General features: G+C 42.2%; 1 protein-coding gene across 1 annotated transcript in view; it reads left to right on the forward strand.

Annotated features, from left to right (window-relative positions):
• abhd12 (abhydrolase domain containing 12, lysophospholipase) overlaps nucleotides 1-24,412 on the forward strand; it is a 151,974-nt gene that overhangs the window by 66,906 nt on the left and 60,656 nt on the right. The window contains exon 7 of the mRNA XM_060831719.1: nucleotides 10,761-10,806. Coding sequence (XP_060687702.1) covers nucleotides 10,761-10,806 — 46 coding nt within the window. The remainder of the gene's footprint in view (nucleotides 1-10,760; nucleotides 10,807-24,412) is intronic.

Genomic DNA, 24,412 nt, shown 5'->3' on the forward strand with positions numbered 1-24,412 from the left:
ATCCAGCAGAGGAGGATACAGTTCTGGACCTAATATTCAAAATAATTCTAAAGTCAGAAGTCACACAACACCAAGTATGAGTCCAACAGGTTGATTTGAAATTGCAAGCTTTTGGAGCTGTGCTCCTCCAGGTAACGAAGGAGCAGCTGAAACTGAAGCTTGCAACTTCAAATAACCCTGCTGGACTTGTAACCTGGTGTTGTGTAACTTCTGACTTTGTCCACCCCAGTCCAATAGTGGCACCTCCATCTCAAAATGTGCAGGGAATTTAGACTTTAAGCAGTAACTGTGAAATCACGTAGTTAGAGCAACAGCATAGTGGAGGTAGTGGTAGCAAGAAAATAATTGACTGTCTTCTGCAATTATTTTCTGCAGTGATATCAATTTTGACCCTGCTTCTTCCAATCTGAAAAACTTATCACTCTATCGTTCATTCATATAAGCTATTCACCTGCCCAGGATTGAGTTGTTGTTAGCCTGATGGCCTTTGGCATCTACAACTAGTCATAATTGTATCGTTCAATCAGCCATCTTTTGCTGACCAAATGTGTTTGTGCACACACCTCTGGTGGTACAGCATTTTATTTCACCTCCACCTTTTTACAAAGCATGACTGTATGTTCTGGTAACTTGTTTTCAAAACTGCAGCAATTCCTTCCACAGTTCTTTGTTAACTGTCTTTTTAGTCCACAGTCAAAGATGGAAAATCAAAGCATAGTCTTTACAGTGACTGTAGCTTAGTTAGATTTGGGATAGTTACTCAAAAGGACAAGGATCAGCAGGGAATAAAAGTTTTAACACTAGATGTGACTTGGCCCAAGTGGATGAGGAGCAGCTGCTGTCAGATCAGTGGATGCACTAAGGAAGAAAGAGCAAGAGCGCAGAGCAAGTGTGTCCTTGTAAAGATAAAGGAAGGAATGAAGACTGGAGAAACCTGGATGTGATGGTGCATAAATGTTAAGATTAAGGGGAAAAGAAGCAGCTTATGGCAGAGTCTCGAGAGGGATATCAGAAATGTAGAAGGGAACTTTAGAAAGAAATTGAGAAAGCGAAGAGTGTGCATAAGAAAACATTGTGGAATAAAAGATTAAACATAGATAAAGAGCAAGAAAGAATAACTAGGGAAAGAACATGGCCACAAAAGCTCTTTGATGGAAAAGCGCAGGTCTCGTAGCATCTGTGGATAGGAATCCGTTCGTTTTGGATCGACAGATCCTTCCTTAGAACTTTTTTCTCTCCAGATGTTGCCTGACCTGTTGAACTTATCCAACAATTTCTGTTTTTCTTTCTGATTTAAAGCATCCAGGATTATTTTGGTTTTGTTATGAAGTCAATCACATGTACTGTGCCTTTTGAGAGAGTGAATGCTGTTCTGAACTGAGATTATAAGTACCTGTGTATGTGACTAGATGGCAGTCCCAGTGTGTACTAGAAAATTGAAAATATGTAACATTTGGCTGTGAAATGGATGAGAGTTTTGGATGCTATTGTGACAACAATTCGATTTTAACCAATCAGTTGAAAGTATACCCCAGGATACTAAAACCCAATCAAGTTTGAATCTATTGGTTTGTCAACATCCATCCAATGAGACAATCCAATTGTTGGGGTATAAAATACAGATGTTTTGAAAATTGGAGGGAGAACAACTGCCATCAAGATCGAAACACCTGGATATCTAACATCTTGCTCTCCAAGAAATTAAGAAATGCACTTTATCCAAGGTACCTTTTCAAATAAAACATATTTGCAGTAAAAAGAAAGACAATGACCCAGGGAGATCTTCATCTGGAAGAAAGGCACAGAAAACAATAGCAGCTGTATCGTTTTGAAATTAAGTTGATGTAATTCCAGTAAGTGTCTTATTAGAACAGTATATTGTTAGAGATGGAGGCAGATTGTAAGAGAAACGAGGGCTTAGAGTTGTGAATACTTGTTTAAAGTTCACTTTGCATTTTAAAAAAGTTGATATTTTCTTTAAATAGTGGAATTTGAGAGTTCTCTGCCTCATAATCTGTTAAAATATGAGTGACAATGTGAGCTTGTCTGGGTGTTTGGTTTAATTAACAGAGGAGTTCACCTCCATATTGCAGCAAGAGTGTGGCCATTCGGTATAATAGGGATAACTTGTGTATGGACCTTGAAACTGTGGGTACAGACCTCAATGAAAATCGTCAGCCTTGACAATAGAAAAGGATAATACAGGTGAAGGACCATGAGCTATTAGAAGAAACAACATAGAGAGAATGTGTGCGAAGGTACTTACAGCTTTAGTAGTTTTAGAAGTGGAAGATGTGAAGGCTCAGATAAGATGTATGCTAGGTTGTTGGAGGGAAAGGAGGAAATAGCGGGGTTCGGAGCAGTAATTTTTCAAGTCTTTGGCCACAGGTGAGGTGCTAGAGGACCATAGGGCCACTAGCATTGACCTGTCCTTTCTTTTAAACGAAAAAAATCAGCAAGAGATAAACCATGAATTTACAGTCTCGTAAGCTTAACGTCCTGTGGTGGGGAAGTTGTTAGAATTCTGAAGAATAGAATATATCTACACTTGAAGGTACATAGCTTAATTGGCAATAGTTGGTATGGATTGGTTGAGGGAGGATTGGGTTTAACAAATTTCATTGAAATTTTTTTGTGTGTTGATGAGGGTGATGCATCTGGCGAAGGCCATGTGAACTTTAATGTGGCTTTTGTCTCGCTTGTGGCAGACTTGTCAAGAAGGAAAGAAGCAGAGCGATGCAAGGCAAAATGACACCTTAGAAAAAAGGCTGAGAGTTGAGAAGCAGAGGACGGTGGTAGAGGGATGTTTCTGTGAATGGAAATCTGTTTCTAGTGGAGTTATGTAGGGGTCTGTGCACTTGCGGTATGGATTGAGTGTAGGAGGTATAATCAAGAAGTTCCTAGATGATGTAAATTGGGGGTAGAGTGGTAAAGAGTGAGGTGGCTAGCTATAGAAGAGTGTGCAGAGCAGTGGAAAATGGAATTCAACCTGGAAAATTGAGGTAAAGCACTTATGGAGGGCAAGCAGGGGAAGAGATTACCTGAATGGTGGACCCCTGGAAACTAGTGAAGATCAGAGGGATATCTACAAATCCCTGAAGATAACAGGGCAAGTAGCTAAGGTGGTTCTAATGGCATAGTGGATACTTTATTAGCCTAAGCATTGAATTCAAGAGCAATGTTATGTTGGAACTGCGTTAAGTGCTAGTTAGGCTGAAACAGGGATTTGTTTCTGATCATTGCATATTAAGAAAGATGTGATTGCTCATGAGGGCCTAACTCGCACTTAATTCAGTTCCAGCATAGCATTGTTCTTGAATTCTGTGCTTTGGCTAATAAAGTATCCCATATGCTGCCAGTACATAAGAGAGAGTGCAGTGGGAGATTTGCCAAGATGCTGACAGGGCCTGAGGATCTGAGGGGTAAGGGAAGATCAAATAGGCAGAGGTTGTTTTTCCTTGGATCAATGAAGATTGAGAGGGAGCTTGATAGAGGTATACAAGATTGAGACACACAGGGGGGGCCTTTAGAAGGACACTTTTTTTTCCCCCATTAATAGTGAGAGCAGTAACTGGGGGCATAGATTTAAGATAAGTGGAAGGTGAGGAAGAGAGTTGAGAAATTCTTTCCAGAGGGTGGTGGGACTCTGAATTTCACTGCATGAAACTCTCTAGAAGACTATTTAGAAATTCGCATGAGTTGCCATAGCTCCAGGACTATGAGCCAGAAGCTGGAAAGTGGCATTAATGTAGTGAGATCCTTTATTGACTAGAGTGGACATGATGGGCTCTATTGGCACTCTTTCATTGTAAACAGTTTTCACAAAATTTCATTTTTGAAAGGAAGAGTGGCTTTTACATTTTTGAACAATCACCAGACTCCATGTTAATTCTGCTTTCTTTCTACAGATGCTGCCAGACCTGCTGAGTTTCTGCAGCAATTTTTGTTTTTGTCTTTGTTTCAGATCTCAAGCACGCAGTTCGTTCTTTTACTTAAGTAAATGTTTATTTTTCAGTACCAAACTGTACTTGCAACAACACTCACTGTCACACACAGAAGAGACACATACACACAAGAAAAAGTGACTGCAAAAATGGTAGCATGCAATTCGGGATTTTTTGGGCTTAATCTATTACTTGGAGTCTTTTGAGATGGAAGCTGGAAATACTATAATGCTATAATTCTTTTTGTTCACTGAGAAAATGTAGATTGTCACCAAAAATACCAATGTTGTTGTGGGTTACTACTTGTGACAGCAAGTTTCTGATTTTGCCCCAGTTGAAGGGTAGTTGAGCCTTGTATTGAAGACCTGTCCTTGACTAGCCCCGTGTATTTGCCTGTTGGTGAATTCTAGAAAAGGTTGTTCTTCCTTTCACTGAGTAGGATCCTCCCTTTGGTTTCCTTGTCTCTTGGACATCAGTGTGAAGATGGGACTGTGTCCACAAGGACTGTGTCAGTCATTCCTGTTAACAGTGCCATGGTTAAGTGCATCTGCAACAGGATGAATTCGGAGGACAAGGTCAAGAAGGTTCTCTGCCCCTTGTTTGTTTCCTCAATATCTGCTGCAGATCCAAGCTAGCATTTAAGTTTCTTTTGGATTCTATCAAGTTGATCAGTATTAATGCCACCAAACCTTAGTAATGGACGTTGAAGTGCCCCACTCAACATTTGTGCCCTTGCTTTACTTCCAAATGATTTTCAACATCGGTACTGATTTATTAGGCTAAGGAAAGAGTGATGGTGGTGATCAGGAAGCTTGGGAGGTTTTCTTGCTCTTCTTTGACCTGGTGTCATGAGACTTTGAGGCCTGGAGCCAATATTGAGGAATGCCAGGTTGATATCCCATTGTGCTACCCTCTGGTGGGAACAGGCACACCCAGGATTTTAATGGTTTTTGAGCAGTCTTCTTTAAAGTACGATTTAGGGTGTTGCTTGTTTAATCTGTGGGACAATTCTCCCTAACATTGAAGCAAATGTTAGTAAGGATATTTATGCAGAGTCAACAGGGCTGGGTATATCATGTTAATGGTATCTAGGTTGGTGTTAAGTGATCTGTACAGTTGCACTGAATCAGAATTCTGAAATCCCTACGGTGTGGAAGCAGGCCATTTGGCCCATTGAGTCCACACTGACCCACTGCATCCCACCCAGACCCACCCACTACTCTATCCCTATAACCTGCATTTTCCTATGGCTAATCCACCTAGCCTGCCCATCCCTGGGTACTGAGTGATTTAATATGGCCAATCCACCTAACCTACACTTTTGTACTGTGGGAGGAAACCCAGAAGATATGGGAAATTGTGCACAAACTGACACCCGTGGGCGGAACCAAACCTGGTCTGTGTTGTGAAACAGCAGTGCTAACCACTCTACTGCCCCACTGCTTTTTGACTTTTTGTAGTGGTTTGTTGACACTAAGAAACATGCTTTAAGATAACCACATTGACTTAGACATAGTTTCAGACTCAGTCAGTTTAGGGTGGCAGATTTCCTTTGAAGAATATCAGTGAACTACATTTTTAGCCTGAGCCTCTGAGCTGCTAGTCTGATTACCTTGCCACTGTACCACCACCCCTCCTAATTTTAGACACCAACTTTTTATGAAGAATGTGAATGTTTGAGTACAGAAAAGGTTTGAGTATTATTTCAAGGATGCGGGATTTTAGTTTGTAGGATAGATTGGAGAAGATGATCAACATGCTCAATTTGAAGTTGATACTCAAAGCAGAGAGAAACTATTTTCTTTGGTGTGATTGAAAACGGTTTTGTGGTGATTGGCTAAACAGTGAAAGGTAACAAAAGTTTGGGAACTGGAGTTTGCTTGTGGTGGACACAGATCGATTAGCAGTTTTTAAAGGGATTTGGATAAATGCCTGAAGATTGACATTTGCTGGGTTTTGGGAAAGGGTGGGAGAGTAGAGATAACTATTTAATGGACTTCCTGTGGTGGAGATGTTCTGTAGGCAAAAGTGAGGACTGCAGATGCTGGAAACCAGAGTCTAGATTAGAATGGTGCTGGGAAAGCACAGCAGGCCAGGCAGCATCTGAGGAGCAGGAAAATTGACGTTTCGGGCAAAAGCCCTTCTTCAGGGAGGGAGCCTCCAGGGTGGAGAGATAAATGGGGGTGGGGGGTGGGGATGGGTAGAAGGTAGCAAAGAGTACAGTAGGTGAATGGGGATGGGGGTGGAGGTGATATGTCAGAGAGGAGGGTTGGGGAAGGTAGCAAAGAGTACAGTGGGTGGATGGAGGTGGGTATGAAGGTGATAGGTCGGAGAGGAGGGTGGAGCGAATAGGTGGGAAGGGAGATTGGCAGGTAGGACAGGTCATGATGGTGCTGAGCTGGATGTTTGGAACTGGGGTAAGGTGGGGGAAGGGGAAATGAGAAAACTGGTGAAGTCCACATTGATGCCCTGGGGTTGAAGTGTTCTGAGGCAGAAGATGAGGCGTTCTTTCTACAGGCATCAGGTGGTGAGGGAGTGGCTGTAGAGAGGCCCAGGACCTGCATGTCCTCAGCAGAGTGGGAGGGGAGTTGAAATGTTGGGCCACAGGGTGGTGGGGTTGTTTGGTGAGGGTGTCCCGGAGATGTTCTCTAAAGTGCTTTGTGAGGAGGCATCCAGTCTCCCCAATGTAGAGGAGACTGCATCGGGAGCAATGGATACAATGTAACATTGGATGTGCAGGTGAAACTTTGGATGTGGAAGGCTTCTTTGGGGCCTTGGATGGAGGTGAGGGGGGAAAGTGTGGATGCAGGTTGCAATTCCTGCGGTGGCAGGGGAGGGTGCCAGGACGAGAGGGTGGGTTGTTTTGGGGGGGGGGGGGGGGGGTGTGTGTGGACATGACCACCTAGTCACGGAGGGAACAGTCTTTGCGGAAAGTGGAAAGGGATGGATAGGGAAATATATCTCTGGTGGGGTCTGTTTGGAGGTGGCGGAAATGTCGGCGGATGATGCGGTTTATGTGAAGGTTGGTAGGGTGGAAGGTGAGAACTGGTGGGGGGGGGATTCTGTCCTTGTTACGGTTGGAGGGGTGGTGTTTGAGGGCAGAGGTGTGGGATGTGGCTGAGATGCATTGGAGGGCATCTTCAACCACATGGGAAGTGAAAATTCGGTCTCTGAAAGAAGGAGGCCATCTGGTGTGTTCTGAGGTGGAACTTGTCCTCCTGGAAGCAGATACGGCAGAGGAATTGGGAATATGGGATGGCATTTTTGCAGGAGGTAGGGTGGGAAGAGGTGTAATCCAGGTAGCTGTGGGAGTCGGTGGGTTTGTAAAAAAAAAAAGTCAGTGTCAAGTCGGTCGTCATTAATGGAGATGGAGAGGTCCAGGAAGGGGAGGGAGGTGTCAGAGATGGTCCAGGTGAATTTAAGGTCGGAGTGGAATGTGATGAAGTTGATGAACTGCTCAACCTCCTTGCGGGAGCACAAGGTGGCGCCGATGCGGTCATCAATGTAGCGGACGAAGAGGTGGGGAGTGGTGCCGGTGTAACAACGGAAGATGGATTGTTCTACATAGCCGACAAAGAGACAGACATAGCTGGGGCCCATACAGGTGCCCATGGCTACCCCTTTGGTCTGGAGGAAGTGAGAGGATTCTCAGGAGAAATTATTATGGGTGAGGACCAGTTCCACCAGTGGAAGGGTACTGTTGGGGACATCAGGAGAAGAAGAAACGGAGGGCTTGGAGGCCCTGATCATGACGGATGAAGGTGTAGAGGGATTGGGTGTCCATGGTGAAGATAAGGCGTTGGGACCCGGGAAGCGGAAGTCTTGGAGCAGGGGGAGGGCGTGGGTGGTGTCTTGAATGTGTGGGGACTTCCTGGATGAGGGGGGGATAGGACAGTATCAAGGTAGGTGGAGATGAGTTTGGTCGGGCAGGAGCATGCTGAGACAATGGGTCAGCTGGGGTGGTTAGGCTTGTCGATCTTGGGAAGGAGGTAGAATTGGGTGGTGCGGGGTTCCCGGACTACGAGGTTAGAAGCTGTGGGTGGGAGATCTCCTGAGGTGATGAGATTGTGTTTGGTCTGGGAGATGATGGTTTGGTGATGGAGGTGGGGTCATGGTTGAGGGGGCGGTAGGAGGAGGTGTCTTCAACTTGGCGTCTGGCTTCAGCAGTGTAGAGGTCAATGCGCCAAACTACCACTGCACCCACTTTAACTGCTGGCTTGATGGTGAGGTTGGGATTGGAGCAGAGGGAGTGGAGGGTGAGGGTGCGCGTTGTGAGGGTGAGATGTTAGAGTGGGAGAGGGGGTTAGACAGGTTAATGTCTCGGCAGCAGTTGGAAATGAAAAGATCAGGGGAGTGTAATAACCAGCGTGGGGTGTCCAGGTGGATGGAGTGTGTTGGAAGCGGGCGAAGGGGTCCTCGGTAGGTGGGCGGGACTCCTGATTGAAGCAGTAAACTCTGAGGCGGCAGAAGAAGTGTTTGACGTCACAATGCATATTAAATTTATTTATGCATGGGCGGTCGGGGATAAAGGTAAAGCTGAGGAATGATCGTTTGTCCTTAGTGAGGGGGAGGCTTGGGGGGCTGGTGAAAACTTGGCAGGGCTGGGTAGGACTTGGTGTAGGTGTAGAGCTGGGAGTGGGGGCAGAGCCTGTAACTGAAATGGGTGTGGTGGTAGGGGGAATGGGGGTGGAGTCATGAGCAGGGGTGATGTTTCCCTCAGGGTTCGGTGGGGTGGGGGTGGGGGTGGTAGTGTAGGGATGGTGACAGTGGGACCTGAGGTTGTGGCAGGGGGGTGGGGGGGAAGAGACATGGTTGCATGTCGGCAGAATGCAAGTCAGTGGCGTTTGTGGGGGCAGAATTGGTGTGAACACAGCAGTAGGGGATGGAAGTCGCTGAGTGTGTGATGGCAGCGATGACATGGGGGGAGATGGAAGTGATGTCACTTGTGGTGCATGAGGAATCTTGAGGGACGAGGGCAGCTGTGGAAATGGCCATGATGGAGGCGGAAGTAAAGTTGTCGATCGCTGCCTTGTCCTGTTTCTGATGTCTATGCACTGACACACAACTGTGCAATGTCAAAGTACAATAAAATCCTATAGCACTACTTGAAAACTAGGAAGATTCTCCCTGATGTCCTGGCCAGAACTTATTATTCGGGCAACATTGCTGAAATAAATAATCTAGTCCTGATCTCATTTTTGCTTGAGATTTACCTTGTCTATCTGCCGACATATTGATGTATTTCCTACGTTTTGGAGTGATTTGTTTTTAAAGAAATACTTAATCTCACGACATCTTGAGGCATTTTAAGGTGTTATTTTAAATTCATTCATGGGATGTTTATTGCCCATTCTAGTTGCCCTTGTGACGGTTGTGGTGAGTTGTAGTGTTAAATCACAGTAGCCCACATTTTGTAACATTCTCGATGCTGTTAGGGAGTTCGAAGATTTTGGTCCAGTGTTACTGAAAGAACGGTAAATAATTTCCAAGTCAGTCATGAGGAGCTTGGAAGGGGACTTGCAGGTGGTGGTGTTCCCTGCTGCCATTGACCTTTGAGATGAAGTTGGTTGTGGGTTAGGGAGGTGCTATATAAGAATATTTGGTGAATTTTTGCTGTGCACCTTACAGGATATAAGCACTGCTGCCACTGAGCATCCGTGGTGGAAGGAGAGAATGTTTATGGATATGGTGCCATATGTTATTAAGCTTCCTGAATGTTGTTGGAGTTGCACTCATCCAGCCGAGTCAGGAGCCTTCCATCACAGTCCTAACTTCTGCCTTATAGATGAAGTCAGGAGGTGAGTTACTTGCTGCAGGATTTCTAGACTGACCTGCTGTTATAGCTACTCTGCATGGTGAATCCAGCTGAGATTCTGGTCAATATTAATGCCCAGGATAATGATGGGGGATTGAGTGATGGTAGCATCATTGAATGTGAAGGGGCAATGGATGGATTCATTTTTGGTGATGGTTATTGCTTGGTATTTGTATAGCTTGAGTGTTATTTGCCACTTAGCAGCCAATGCTTAGATATTGTCCAGGTTGTTCTGTATTTGAGGAATTGCATGTGATGCTGAACATTGTGCATCTTAAGGTCAGAGCCCGCAATAGTTGCTGATGATAGCACTGTTCAGTGTATTGTGAAAAACGCTGTATGATTGCAAGGATATGGACAGCCATTGGAAAACAAGATTGCACTAAACAATTATAGAATTGTAGTTTGTTTTACACTGTAGAAGCATTACCCCACTGCATATGGATTGACAATCTATTGAGAAATGATAAGTTTTATGTGCAACCCCACGTTATTGAAATGCAGTTTATCTTGGTGCTTCGCTTCTATTTTTCTCTAGCTTGGACTTCAGAGCCATTAAAACGTATGCACATTACTGAGAAGCTGCATCTTTAATGTAATAAGGAAAACTTATGTTGTGCTTACAGTAACAAAAATCTGAAAGGGACAATTTTATCCTTTTACTTTGTTACTTTTAAATTCATAAGGGTTTAGCAGCAACATGTTCATAAACCTGTTAAATGGTACTGAAGGTTACGTTGAAACTGTTTTCTTTGTGATGACCTGATCCCAGTAAGAATTGGAAATGAATTACACTCAACAATAAGAAATGCAATGTCTCTGTATTACAACTCCTCTCTCCGAATGAAAATGCACATGTTGTTCATTTGTATGCTGTGCAAGTCAAGAGGAGAGTATATGCTTTGAGTGCAAAATATTTATTAATTATGCGTGATAGCATTTCAATACTGAACTTATTTGTGCATTACTTCTCTACATTTTTGATTTTCTTCCTGTTTTAGGTCCTGAGCGCTCAAGACTACCATGTAGTTGCATTTGATTATAGGGGTAAGTAGCTCTGTAGCTCTGGATTTAATAAAAAAAAATTAAGTAGTGTTTATCTGTTTACCGTTAGATATGGATCTGGTAAATAATAGTGCACCGGTATGATCTCTAACAAGAAATGTGTAGCACGGGCATTAGTAAAGGTTTTAAAGGATGTGATCTACTGCATAAAGAACAGCCAGAATTAGTAATTTCACAGTATATTCTGTGGAATTGGCAGTATAAGTGAGCTTGAATCATCACTGTCCTGTGATTTTGGGGCACTGTTTGTTTGAATCCTGGTCTCTGTTTGGTTTCGAACATGAACAGCACAAAACTGCATGTTTTTTGTTTCAGAAAATATAAAAAAGTGCTTGTTTTGCTTTCTGTCTCCTAACTTAAGTATTTTTCCTTCAGATCCTTATTTTGTATTTGCCCTCCTTTCTGGTAATAATCACACTATTACAAAAAGGTGTGATATGGGGCTGAATTGTCTGCTTGCATACTTCTCTTGGTTTTATTGTTAAAGATGCAATTCCATTCATCCTCTACAATTGTAGAGTTAAATTAATTCCAGCCTTTGTTTTAAAATAGCTTTAACATATAAAGTAGATACATATCTATATATGCCTATATAGATGTATACATGCTTTTTCCCACCAACCTCTCGGTCACATTCATAAGTAGGGGAATTCCATGATAGTAGCGCTATTGAATGATTAGGGGCAATGGATAAATTCTCTCGTTGAAGATAGTTATTACCTGCTATTTGTATAGCATGAGTGTTACTTGCCACCTATCAGCCTAAGTATGGCAACTGTCCAGATTTTTCTGCATTTGGACATGGCCTGCTTCAGCATCTTAGGAATCTCAAATGGTGCTGAATATTATGCATCAGAAGGTCACAGCCAGCAATAGTTGCTGATGATTGCACTGTTCAGTGTATTGTGAAAAATGCTGTATGACTACAAGTTAAGTATGGACTGCAAGTTTAAACAAACAGGATTGCGTGAAGCTGTTATCTCCTAGTATTTTTTTTGCTGTTACTACCCATAACAGTTATTGGTAGCAGTGACGATGCACAGTCCTTGTGAAGATGAAGTCCTTTGTTCTTACTAAGGACTTATTGTATTGTGTTGCACTGTGTTAAGTGGGATAAATTCAGATTAGGTTTAGGATCACAATAATGGGTATCCATGAGGCAGACACAGCAGCATAATTTTTTTCCACCACAATATTTAATATTCCAATTGGACGAGTTCCTTAATCTGTCTAAACATGGTTCTAATGCAGTATAACATGTTCATAGACCTGTATTGCAGTTTCACTGGGTTGGTACCTCATCTTTAGGTATCCATCACGTTGTTCTTAGCGAATTGTCTTCTAGTTCTTAGCAAACTGTCTTCTAGTTCTTATTGATCCAGGATTGGTCTCTTGGCTTGACTGGAATGGGAGATTGAAGATTATGCCCTATTGGAGGGTTCAAGATTGTGGTGTAAAATTTATGCTGCTGTTTCTGCTACCCCACAGTGCTTCATGGATGTTCAATGTTGTGCTGCTAAATATGATCTGAATTTACCTCCATTAACACAGTTGTCATCTCTCATAATACAAGGGAGGGTCTCCTTAGTGTGGAGAGAGGACTTCATCTTCGTGAGGACCATACGTTGGTCATTGGCAGCAATAACTGTGCTGGGCAGGTGTATCTATGGTATGTGGATTGGGGGGGTGATAGAAGAAGTATATTCTTCCCTTGGTTAAAGTTCTCATCACTTACATAAAGCTCTGCTTGGCAGATTTAGGGCATGCAAGCTCAGTCAGTAGTTTTTCTTCCCCAACCACTCTTGCTGATGGCTTCCCATACAGAGTTGATTTAATAGCTTTGCTATTCGTGGTAATTTTTAACTTGAACAAACTGTGTCTCCCTACATGACCAAGATACAAACTTTATTTTAAACTCTCTTTTTTGGCATAAATGTGAACTAAGCAGTCACGTTCTCAAATTTGCTTTCTGCGAAACCTTGCAAATGAGTGCTCTGATTTGTCATCTTAATTCAACTGAGCATTTCCAACAAATGGAAATATATTAGTTGAGCTGAGAAATTAAACCACTGAAGGTTGTGTGCTGGTTAATAGGCACAACGTGAACTAGAACACTTGTCTGTTCTATCTGGGAACAAATCCAAATTGATGTGCTGAAATCTTTTCTTCCTTTTTGGAATAAGACTTTTATAAATTGATTGGCCTTTAGTAGAACAAATGTCATTTCAAGCACACATAGTCCTGAGCATAACACTGATCATAATTTGGGACTAATTGACTTGTTCCCTATGAGAAGTAAATTGTTGGGACAAAAGAGATGGTGCTGTATGCATTGCACTAGATACAAAGATTTAATGCAAAGTGTGCAAAATATTCCACTCCTCAGCATGGAGTGTGTAGTGAATGAAAAATCAGTCTTTTTAGTGAGGTCATTTGTTCAGGGACCTAATGGACAATAATTATTTGAACAACTGAATTACCTTCATGGGTGACTCCCTGAAAAGTGTCTCGAAGGCACAGGGTGCGCTTGCTCATCTGGTAATCATGATCTTGGTTCACTCTGACATTCTATTCAGGTTACTGAACCTTGGTAGGTGGTGACAAATATGTGCATGTCGTAGGTTGATCAGCCAATAAAGTGAGTACCTGTGAGTTCAGTATGTTGCAATGAACAAAAATTGGCTAAATTTGAATATGCAGTTCATACATGTTGATACAAAACTTGGAAGCGTTATGAACTGAGGAGGATTTGGTAAAGCATTAACAGGACATTGAAAAGTTGGTAAAGTGGTTGGATAGGCGACATATGGTGTTCAATTTTGAAAAGTACGAGGTGGTATATTTTTGTAAGAAGAACATGGAGATCTGAAAACAAAGGGTATAACTCTAGAGGGGTGTAGGAGTGCCTGCACTTGGGTATACAAGTATTTAAAGTATGTACAAGTACTTACTTGGGCTTAAGTATTTAAAGGTGGCAGGACACGGTGAGAGGCAAGTAGTGGAGCAGAATGACTAAATCACTTGACATTTGGAGTCAACTTCCAGCATTAGAGTTTATAGATGTTACGTTGATGGGAAGAAACCTCTGAGGGGTCCAGAAGTAGCTTTCCTGAGCAAAGGCAAGATGTACACTTCTATACATTTTTATCCCACCTTTAGTGATTACAGATCAATCATGTTATGAATTAATTACATACACACCTAATCAAATTAATCAGTGATCTATGGTCAGTGATGGGCAGCCTTACAGACAACCCCAGGTATTCCCATGATCTGTATTTACTAGCCATCCTATCTTTAACCTTGGGCCTTTACAGTACATCTTATTCAATTCACATTCCAATGCCTGCTGATTTAATCATCTGTAATTCAGTTCTCCCTTTAAGCAGTGTGGGGGGTCTTTCCTGCTGTCTGAGGAATTGTTTATCCATAGGAATTTTTGGAGTCTTTCTCATGCTTATTTTTCTTTAAAGAAAATTATATTGAAAATCTATTACTGATTATCTGGCAGTCTGAACTAAATTTGTGTTGCAGACGTTTGTCCCCTGTCTAGGTTACATCCTCCGTGCTTGGGAGCCTCCTGTGAAGCGCTTCTGTGATCTTTCCTCCGGCATTTGTAGTGGTTTGAATCTGCTGCTTCTGGTTGTCGGTTCCAGCTGTCCATTGCAGTGGCCGGTATATTTGGTCCAGGTCGATACCGGCCACTGCAACGGACAGCTGGAACTGACAACTGGAAGCGGCAGATTCAAACCACTAAAATGCCGGAGAAAAGATCACAGAAGCGCTTCACAGGAGGCTCCCAAGCACTGAGGATGTTACCTAGACAGGGGACGAAACGTCTGCAACACAAATTCCCAGCTCGGCGAACAGAACCACAACAACGAGCACCCAGGCTACAAATTTTCTCACAAACTTTGAAGTCTGAACTAAAGTAAGTAGATCTTTTCTGTTTGTGATGGATTTCAGACCTTAAATCAGCGAGGTATGGAATTTTTCTGTCAGCATATTCAAGGGTGTCCTGATCCAGCTGTCTCAATGTAAACAACTGCAGTTGTGTTTGCAACAAGACACTTTGCATACTGTCTTAATCTTATTACCTTGGATATATTCTGTCTACAAAGCTACAACTGTCCTAATTTAAGGTTTACTTCAATACATACTACACTAAACAAGCTGCTACTTCAGCTGAAAATCCTCCGTCACTTTGTCAGCAGAGAATCATTTTTGGCCTTATGTGGCTTTTATGCTATGGGTAGTCCCAATAGTGTCCTGGGATTTGTTAATATGGGCATTGAATACAATAGCAAGGAGGTTATTTTGAATTTGTATAAGACTCTTAAGTTGGCCTCAGCTGGTGTTGATGTCTATTTTGCTCCACAAATTTGGACGGCACAAGTTATCCGTACAACAGCAGTGGCTTTGTTATCGGTCAGTCGCCAAGAGATTCAAGTGTCTCCACTGTAGCCGTGTGTCTACTTGTGGTGACACTTCTCCACGAACTCTGCCCTACACACCGAGACAGTACATTTATAAGAATTTTTAAAAACGTTTTTCAGTCACATGGGCAATTGTCCCCACATAGTTTAAAGTAGGTAATTATGAATTTACAAAGCCTGATGAATGTCAATGTCCTGTGATAATATGTGAATGGATTACAGAAACTGATTATTGTATTCTTCATGATTGTATTGATGGTTAAAAATCACACAACACCAGGTTATAGTCCAACAGGTTTATTTGCAAGTACTAGCTCTCGGAAAGCTAGTGCTTCCAAATTAACTTGTTGGACTATAACCTGGTGTTGAGATTTTTAACTTTTGTACACCCCAGTCCAACACCGGCATCTCCAAATTGTGTTGATGGGAAGAGATAAAGGCAGAAGGGTTTTGCCTGTTGTAAATGGGGGATTCACATAGCTATGCTAATATTGAGAGGAAGTAAGACTATGGGAGCGGGACGCAGTTTAACAGGGTTGTGGCCAAGGCTTTCAGTCTTGTCTGGGGCTACAGGGGGAATCCACATGTGTGGCTCCAATAGGCTCTATTTCTGAGATACAGTTAACCTCTCCCCTACTGAGATGTTCTGTCTGTATTGTAAGAGTACAGGCTTGATACTGCAGTAAGTCCTTTGGCAGTGGAATGTTTAACCCTTGAGTCCCCAATGTGTCTTGAAAGAGAAGTAAAGCATGAACTGACCCCTCTGTGGCATTTTAACTTACTCACTGGTGTCTGGGACCTTACTTTTGGAGGGCTGTGAAAGCAGGCATTGGAGATATTACAGACCACCTGATGAAGGAGCAGCATTCCGAAAGCTAGTGCTTCCAGTTAAACCTGTTGGACTGTAACCTGATGTTGTGTGATTACAGAACAGGTTTGCGGGCATGGGGAATTTTAGTTAAATTGGATTGAAAACACCAGGATTGTTCCCCTTGGTGAAGAGAAGGCCAGAAGAGATTTGACTGAAGTATTTGAAATCATGGGTGATCATGGGTATATAAGGAGAAATTGTTCCCTTTCCTGAAAAGATTGAGAATGGAGGCACGGACTTAAGTATGTTTTTAAAAATGCAAACATGATTCCACTGCAATCAGTGGGTAGCATCTGTAATTCACTGGCTGAAAGTATGATTGAAGCAAACTCAATCAAGACATTCAAAAGATGGTTCCTTAAAAAGGAAGAATGTATAGGGTTAGGGGAGAAGACAGGAGATGGCACTAAACTAGTCATTTGGAGAACCAGCAAATGATAGGCCAGGTGACTTCCTTTTGCACTGTGGTGATTCTGTATTTAATAAAACCTGATGACACTCACATTGCTTCAGGTACATGCTTAATTGTATGAATATTTTAGAGGAGTGGGGGCCAATTCAGGAGAGCAGTGGAAATGCACTATGTACTTCTTTGAAATGAAGGACTACATTCCAACTTCTATAAACTGATTTTGAGAAGGCTGAAAGCAGTTGTACAGGAGTGGAATGAATATGATTTTTTTTTATGCATGAACATTGGAGGGAGTGGGGAAGCAATTTTAGGTATTGTACAAGATGAATGTAGTGCAACTGAATATACACCAAGTTGAAGTGTTTAACGTTCAAGGTTAGTGACAACAGAATTTGAAAAATAATATATTCCTTCTATGAAGATAAATATGATTGCCACATTTTTTTTGGAGTTTCAGGAGAGCAAGCAAAGCAAATTTACTTATCAAGATGATAGCAGCCAGTTTCAATAAGATTGAATTGAGAAGTCACGCATCATTTCTTTATGGATTTGATGTACTTCAAAAATTTTAATTGAACTTTTGAATTTGAAGATGTCCTTATTAAGACAGCTGTCGTGACTTGAATTCATTGTAGAATGCAGTGAAACTAGTATGATCAGGGTTTTTTTGTGCAATGAATTGGTTGGTTAAAACTGGAATTTATTGCATTTAAGTTGTACTATTCGTTACAGTTCAATTCCATGGAATGCTGCTTTACCTGTTACAAATCTCCATTTCCAAAGATAATAGATCCACTGCAACTGCAGTGATTATATAGAATTGACATTGGAAACAAGTGTTTGCTTATTTTTGAGGTGTTTAAATTTGATAGCATTGATGTATTTTAAAGAGTTGCTTGATGCAAATATGAGAGCAAACAGCATGATTAAGGGTATTGAAAGCCAACTAGAATTTGAGGAGAGTCATGTGAAATATAAACAACAAAGATTTTTTAAAAAACTTGTAATAGTAAATTTTTAAACCTCCAAACATCCAAAAATGTTTTATAACCAATTGTGTGCTTTGAAGGCAAATCATTGTTGTAATATAGGAAGTGTGGGTGCCAACATACATGCAGTAAGCTCCCCCAAATGGCAATATGATAATTAGCAACTCTGTTCTAAGAAATTGATGTTGACCATACCCATCAGGGATGTAATAACCCTATTCTTCTGTCAAAATAGTTCAGTGGAATCTTCTACATTTGCCTGAGAGGGCCCACTGGCTGCATTTTAAAGTCTCATCTGAAAGATGACACCTTCAATAATGAAGCATTCCCTTGGTTGTGCGTTGGATTATCAGTTTTAAGACTTAAACTAAAAGTGCTATTGACTAAACACTATTATTGAAGTCAATGGTTATACTTTATAATACACAACAGAACTTCAACTTGATTGAAAAAAAAATCAATGTGCACATGTCTGCTAAATAATTGTTCAACTTTCCTTGATCTAGCAAAATGAATCTTGCTTCCAGACTGCAGAACCAGTCACCTAAGCCTCTTCATTTTACTTTTAAAGATGTGGTCCCAGAACATAAAATTATCATAATCCTTACCAGTGGTAATGGCTAAGGATCCCAACTGCCTTTTTACAACTTCCTGTCTGAAAGTTGGCAGAACACATGTGTATGTAGTCTTCAATGTCTCCCTGAGTATTTTAGAAACCAAACAGTATAATTTTAATGCCTATCCTCATTCTTGCAAGGCTTGATAGGGTAGTTGCACGAGGACATTTCTTCAGGCTGGGGAATCTAGACCAGTACCTCAGAATAAAGGGCAGGTCATTTAGGACTGAGATGATAGAATTGCTTCATTCAGAGTGGTAAATCTTTTAGAATTCTTCGTCCTAGGTGTAGATGTTCCATCATTGAGTATATTCAAGACAGAAATTTGTAAGATTTCCGTTATCTGTAAGAATAATAAGGTGATTATGGTAGGGGATTTTAACTTTCCAAACATTGACTGGGAGTGCCATAGTGTTAAGGGAGAGGAATTAAGTATAGACAAAATTTTCTGATTCAGTATGTGGATGTACCTACTAGAGAGAGTGCAAAACTTGACCGACTCTTGAAAAGAAAGCAGGGCAGGTGACCGAGGTGTCACTGGGGGAGCACTTTGGGGCCAGCGACCGTAATTCTATTAGTTTTAAAATAGTGATGGAAAAGGATAGACCATACCTAAAAGTTGAAGTTCTAAATTGGAGAAAGGCCAATTTTGATGGTATTAGGCAAGAACTTTCAAAAGCTGATTGGGGGCAGGTGTTCGCAGATAAAGGGACAGCTGGAAAATGGGAAGCCTTCAGAAATGAGATAACAAGTCCAGATGTACAGCATGGAAACAGACTCTTCCGTCCAACTCGTCCATGCCAACCAGAAATCCCAACCCAATCTAGTCTCACCTGCCAGCACCTGGCCCTTATCCCTCCAAACCCTTCCTATTCATATACCCATCCAAATGCCTCTTAAATATTGCAATGTACCAGCCTCCACCACTTCCTCTGGTAGCTCATTCCATACTCGTATCACCCTCTGTGTGAAAATGTTGCCCCTTAGGTCTTTTTTTTTGATATCTTTCCCCTCTCACCCTAAACCTATGCCCTCTAGTTCTGGACTCCCCGACCCCAGGGAAAAGACTTTGTCTATTTACCCTATCTATGCCCATCATAATTTTGTAAACCTCTATAAGGTCACCCCTCAGCCTCCAATGCTCTAGGGAAAACAACCCCAGCCTGTTCAGCCTCTCCCTATTGCTCAAATCCTCCAATCCTTGGCAATATCCTTGTAAATCTTTTCTGAACCCTTTCAAGTTTCACAACATCTTTCCGATAGGAAGGAGACCAGAATTGCACACAATATTCCAACAGTGGCCTAACCAATGTCCTGTACAGCCGCAGCATGACCTCTCAACTCCTGTACTCAATACGCTGACCAATAAAAGAAAGCATACCAAATTCCTTCACTATCCTATCTACCTGCGACTCCACTTTCAAGGAGCTATGAACCTGCACTCCAAGGTCTCTCTGTTCTGCAACAGTCCCTAGGACCTTAGCATTAAGTGTATGATTTGCTTTCCCAAAATGCAGCACCTCTCATTTATCTGAATTAAACTCCATCTACCGGGGGATCCAAGATGGCGGCGACCCAGCAAGACTGAGTCCACAGTGCTCTACCCAAAACTTGGGAAAAGTGGGCTATCCACCCCCACCACACTCACTAAACCATTTATAATAGTTGTTAACCTTAAATAGTTACCTATTAGTACATTTAAATAGTCTAATACTAGCTGGAAAATGAGTAAAGGGAAGGGAACAGGCGGCTCTAAGAAAGCAGGGACCCCTCCCCCACCCTCTCCCTCTTCAGCTGCAACAAAGGTGTCTTCAGCTGCTTCAGGAGATTTACCAATGAAGATGAGCTTTGAGGAGATGTTTGCCAGGTGGGAGGCGAAGATTGATGCTTTTATCGATGAGTCTCGGCAGAGCAGAGAAGCACTATCAGCCGAGCTGCAGAAGCAGGGCAGAGACATTCAGGAATTGGAGTGCCGAGTCAGAGAGGTGGAGTCGAAGGCCGCAGCCTCAGAGACTGGGATAAAATCAACAGCCGACCACATCCGTTTTCTCGAGAATCGAGTCCAGAACCTAGAAAACCACATTGATGACCTCGAAAATCGATGTCGTAGAAAAAATATTCGGTTGTTGGGCCTTCCCGAGCAGGAAGAGGGAGGCCAGCTGACAGCATTCTTAGAGCATTGGCTGCCACAACTTTTAAATCTGCAGGCTGGATCAGGCCGGGTAAGGGTAGAATGGGCCTACCGGGTCACAGTACGTGGGCCCGGCTCAACCCAGCGCCCACGCCCGGTCCTGTTCCAGCTGCAGAGCTATAGGGAGAGGCAGATGCTCCTGGAAGCCTCAAGAAATCTGGGAAAAGATCCCCAAGCTATGACCCACAAAGGATCCAGGATCATGCTGTTCCAGGACTTCTCCCCAGCTTTGGTCCGAAAGAGGAAGGCATTCGATGAGGCGAAGAAGCGTTTAAGGGACTTAAATATCCAGTACTCCTTACGATATCCAGCGACGCTACGCCTTAGCCACGAAGGATCCATATATAACTTCGGATCACCGGAGAAGGCTAAGGAATTCTTGGACTCTCTTAAATAAGCTGTAAGAGATTGTGGACGCTGGTCTGCCTTTCCCATTATTTTGGTTTACATCCCTTCATCTTTTCTTATCTTTCCCCCTATGTGTGTATGTATATATATATATGTTGGGGCATTTGGTTAATGTTGATGGGGGGAGGTGGTTACCTTATTCTATTTTACTTCTGTTTTTAGGAGCGGGGTTGTTTTTCTTTCCCCTGTTATTTTGTGGTATTATATTTAAGTATTACGTGTTGAGATTGTAATCTTATAGTTATATATGGTATTAATATTCCCAAATATATTTAGATGTGGGTGTGGGTGTGGGTGGGGGTGGGGTGTTCACTGTTAACTCTAGCTTTATATTATATTTGAATTCTCCTCATTTTATTGAGGAACACCTGGTTCAAGGGTGGGGCACTGGTTGGAAGAGGGTAAGATGGACTGTGGGAGTGGAAGTGACGCTCGCTGGGAACAAGGGAGAAAATCTCCAATTCGGAATGTTTTATAGTTTTTATACTTAGAAAGAGTTTTTTGTTATATTGTTTTGAGTGTATCAGAGAATCTTTACTTTTGTAAATCTTGTATGCTCCATGCTCGGGATGTTCTAGATAGGGTTTCCCCTCCCGAGGGGTCTCGGATCTGTCCAGATGATTATGGCTGAACAGTCGGTTAAGTGGTGCACCTGGAATGTCAGGGGGAGTAATTCGCCAGTTAAAAGGAAGAAAATATTATCAAATCTTAAGAAGGAGAGAGTTGATATAGCTCTCCTACAGGAGACACACCTGTCGGATAAAGAACACTTAAAATTACGACAGGGCGGATTTGATCAGGCCTTTCTTTCCTCTTTTAATTCAAAAAGCAGGGGAGTGGTTATCCTTGTCCGGAAGAACTTCCCTTTGAAAATTCTAAATCAGATAAAAGACGAATCTGGACGATATATTTTGATTAAAGCCCTCATAAATGGAGAGGAATATGGGATCTTAAATGTATACTGCCCCCCGGCACACCCCTTTAAATTCATAACGGAAGCTTTTTCAAAACTGATGGCCTTTGGTGCCCGTCATACAATTATAGGGGGAGACTTTAATTGTATTATGGATCTGGAAATAGACAGGATTCCCAAGAGTGCCGCTGGAGTATCTCCCAGATCTAGACAACTGGCGGACCTGAATAAAGAATTAGGATTGGTAGATGTATGGAGATGTCTCCATCCACAGGGTAGAGATTTTTCTTTCTACTCTAATCCACATAAATGTCACACAAGAATTGATATGTTTTTTGCCCCATCGATTTTTCTAAACTCTATAGCAACCTGTAAAATAGGTACTATAGCAATCTCTGACCATGCCGCTGTATACATGGAAACTAAGGTAAAGAACAATGGGACATCTGCTCGGCATTGGCGTATGGACCCCTTCCTGATAAAAGATAGCAAATTTTTAAAGTACTTCTCCCAAGAACTTAAAACTTTTTTAGAAATTAATACTGGTACAGCTAGCAATCCGTCAATGATGTGGGAGACCATCAAAGCTTATGCACGAGGTTTGATCATCTCCTATTCAGCGACCCAGAGGAAAATGAAGGGAGAGCAACAGCGTCTGCTCGAAGCTCGCCTAAAAGCAGCCGAAACAGCATACGCTGATAGACCTTCTATCACAAAATTGCAGAGGATTACAGCTCTTAGGACAGCTTTAAACACCGCGCTTACTCAAACGGCTAAAAGGGAAATATTATTTGCGAAACAAAGATTATATGAATATGGCGACAAACCGGGTAGATACTTAGCATTTCTTGCAAAGAAAAAGAAAGCCCCTCAAACTATTCCGACCATCAAGGAAAGTACAGGTACCCTGACTCATGATCATAAAAAGATCAATGCGACCTTTAAAGAATTTTATTCTGAACTATATAGATCGCAGGATTGTGAAGATAGGATTAGGAGGATGCAGTCATTTTTTAAAAATTTGACCTTCCCGGGCCTGACTCCGGAACAGGTGTCGGCCCTAAATACCCCTTTAACAGTCCAAGAAATACTTGAGGCAATTAGGCAACTTCAGAGCGGAAAAGCACCGGGCCCGGATGGTTTTCAAGCTGAATTCTATAAAGAATTTACAGGAATATTGGTTGACCCACTTATGGATATGTATAATTTTGCGCATAGTCAGGTCTGTCTCCCGCCCACGCTGAAAGAAGCAAATATTTCTCTTATCCTCAAAAAAGGAAAAGACCCAGAAGATTGTGCATCTTACAGACCAATATCCTTACTAAATGTAGACTTTAAAATTCTCTCAAAAATGTTAGCACTAAGACTAGAAAGGGTACTGCCATATATTATAAAGGAGGACCAGACGGGATTTATTAAGGGCCGCAGATCATCCAATAATATCAGAAGGGTCTTGAATATGATCCAAGCCTGTCATCAGGGAAAGATACCAGGAGTAGTAATTTCATTGGATGCGGAAAAGGCATTTGATAGGGTTGAATGGTCATATTTATTTTACACATTGGAAAGGTTTGGCGTTGGACAGGTGTTTACCAAATGGGTTTCAACATTGTATAATGACCCCAAAGCAGCTGTTATTACTAATGGGTTAAGATCGGATGATTTCAGTGTGGGTAGGGGCTGCCGTCAAGGATGTCCTCTCTCACCATTGTTGTTTACGCTGATAATCGAACCATTAGCAGAAGCCATCCGGACTGATCCTAATATAACGGCCCCGAGGATTGGTACAGGTAAACACAAAATTACCCTCTATGCAGATGACATTCTCTTATTCCTCAGTAATCCTTTAATGTCAGTGCCTCGTCTAATTCAAGTTATTAATACATTTAGTGCATTCTCAGGCTATAAAATTAATTTTTCAAAATCGGAAGCCATGCCAATGGGTGGTCTGGCTATGATACCCCACTTAATGGACGGATCCCCTTTTCCCTTCCGTTCGTCCGTGGAGGGCTTCTTATATTTAGGTATTTTTATCACGCCAGTATTTGATCAGCTGTATAGGGCTAATTTTGTACAATTAATGGAAAGGATAAGGCAGGACCTCCAGCTGCCAATGGAGAGACCTTCCGATTTCCTGGCTAGGGAGAATAGCATTAATTAAAATGAATGTTCTGCCCCGTCTCTTATATCCTATGAGAATGCTCCCGCTGATGCTGCCAAGGCTAGCCCTACGTAAATTATATGGCTGGTTGGGCTCCTTTATTTGGAACCATAGACGGCCCCTTATTAAGCTGAAGAAGCTACAGCTTCCACAGGCAAGGGGAGGACTGGACTTCCCAGACTTTAGGAAATATCAGTTAAGCTCCCTACTAAGTTACATAGCTGATTGGGTTTCATCTGATCCACAATCAATTTGGCTGGATATCGAAGCCTCCCAAGTAAAATACCCACTTATTAACCTTTTATTTTCAGATAAGAGGAAAATCATTACAGACCACTGTAAAAATCCCATAATATTAAACACAATTAAGGCCTGGAATATAATGCGGCAAAATGAGGGTAACTCTCATAAAACATCCCCCCATGCACCAATAGTAGGCGCATGGGGATTCCAACCGGGGATTACAGATGCCACCTTTAAACTCTGGAGATCCAGGGGCATCTCATGCTTAGGGGACCTATTTAAAGATGGGATCCTGATGTCCTTTGAGCAGCTGCGTCTGAAATTCGGAATACCTAATGGGGATCTCT

The sequence above is a fragment of the Hemiscyllium ocellatum genome, chromosome 10 (genome assembly GCF_020745735.1).
Source record: "Hemiscyllium ocellatum isolate sHemOce1 chromosome 10, sHemOce1.pat.X.cur, whole genome shotgun sequence".
Lineage (NCBI taxonomy): Eukaryota > Metazoa > Chordata > Chondrichthyes > Orectolobiformes > Hemiscylliidae > Hemiscyllium > Hemiscyllium ocellatum.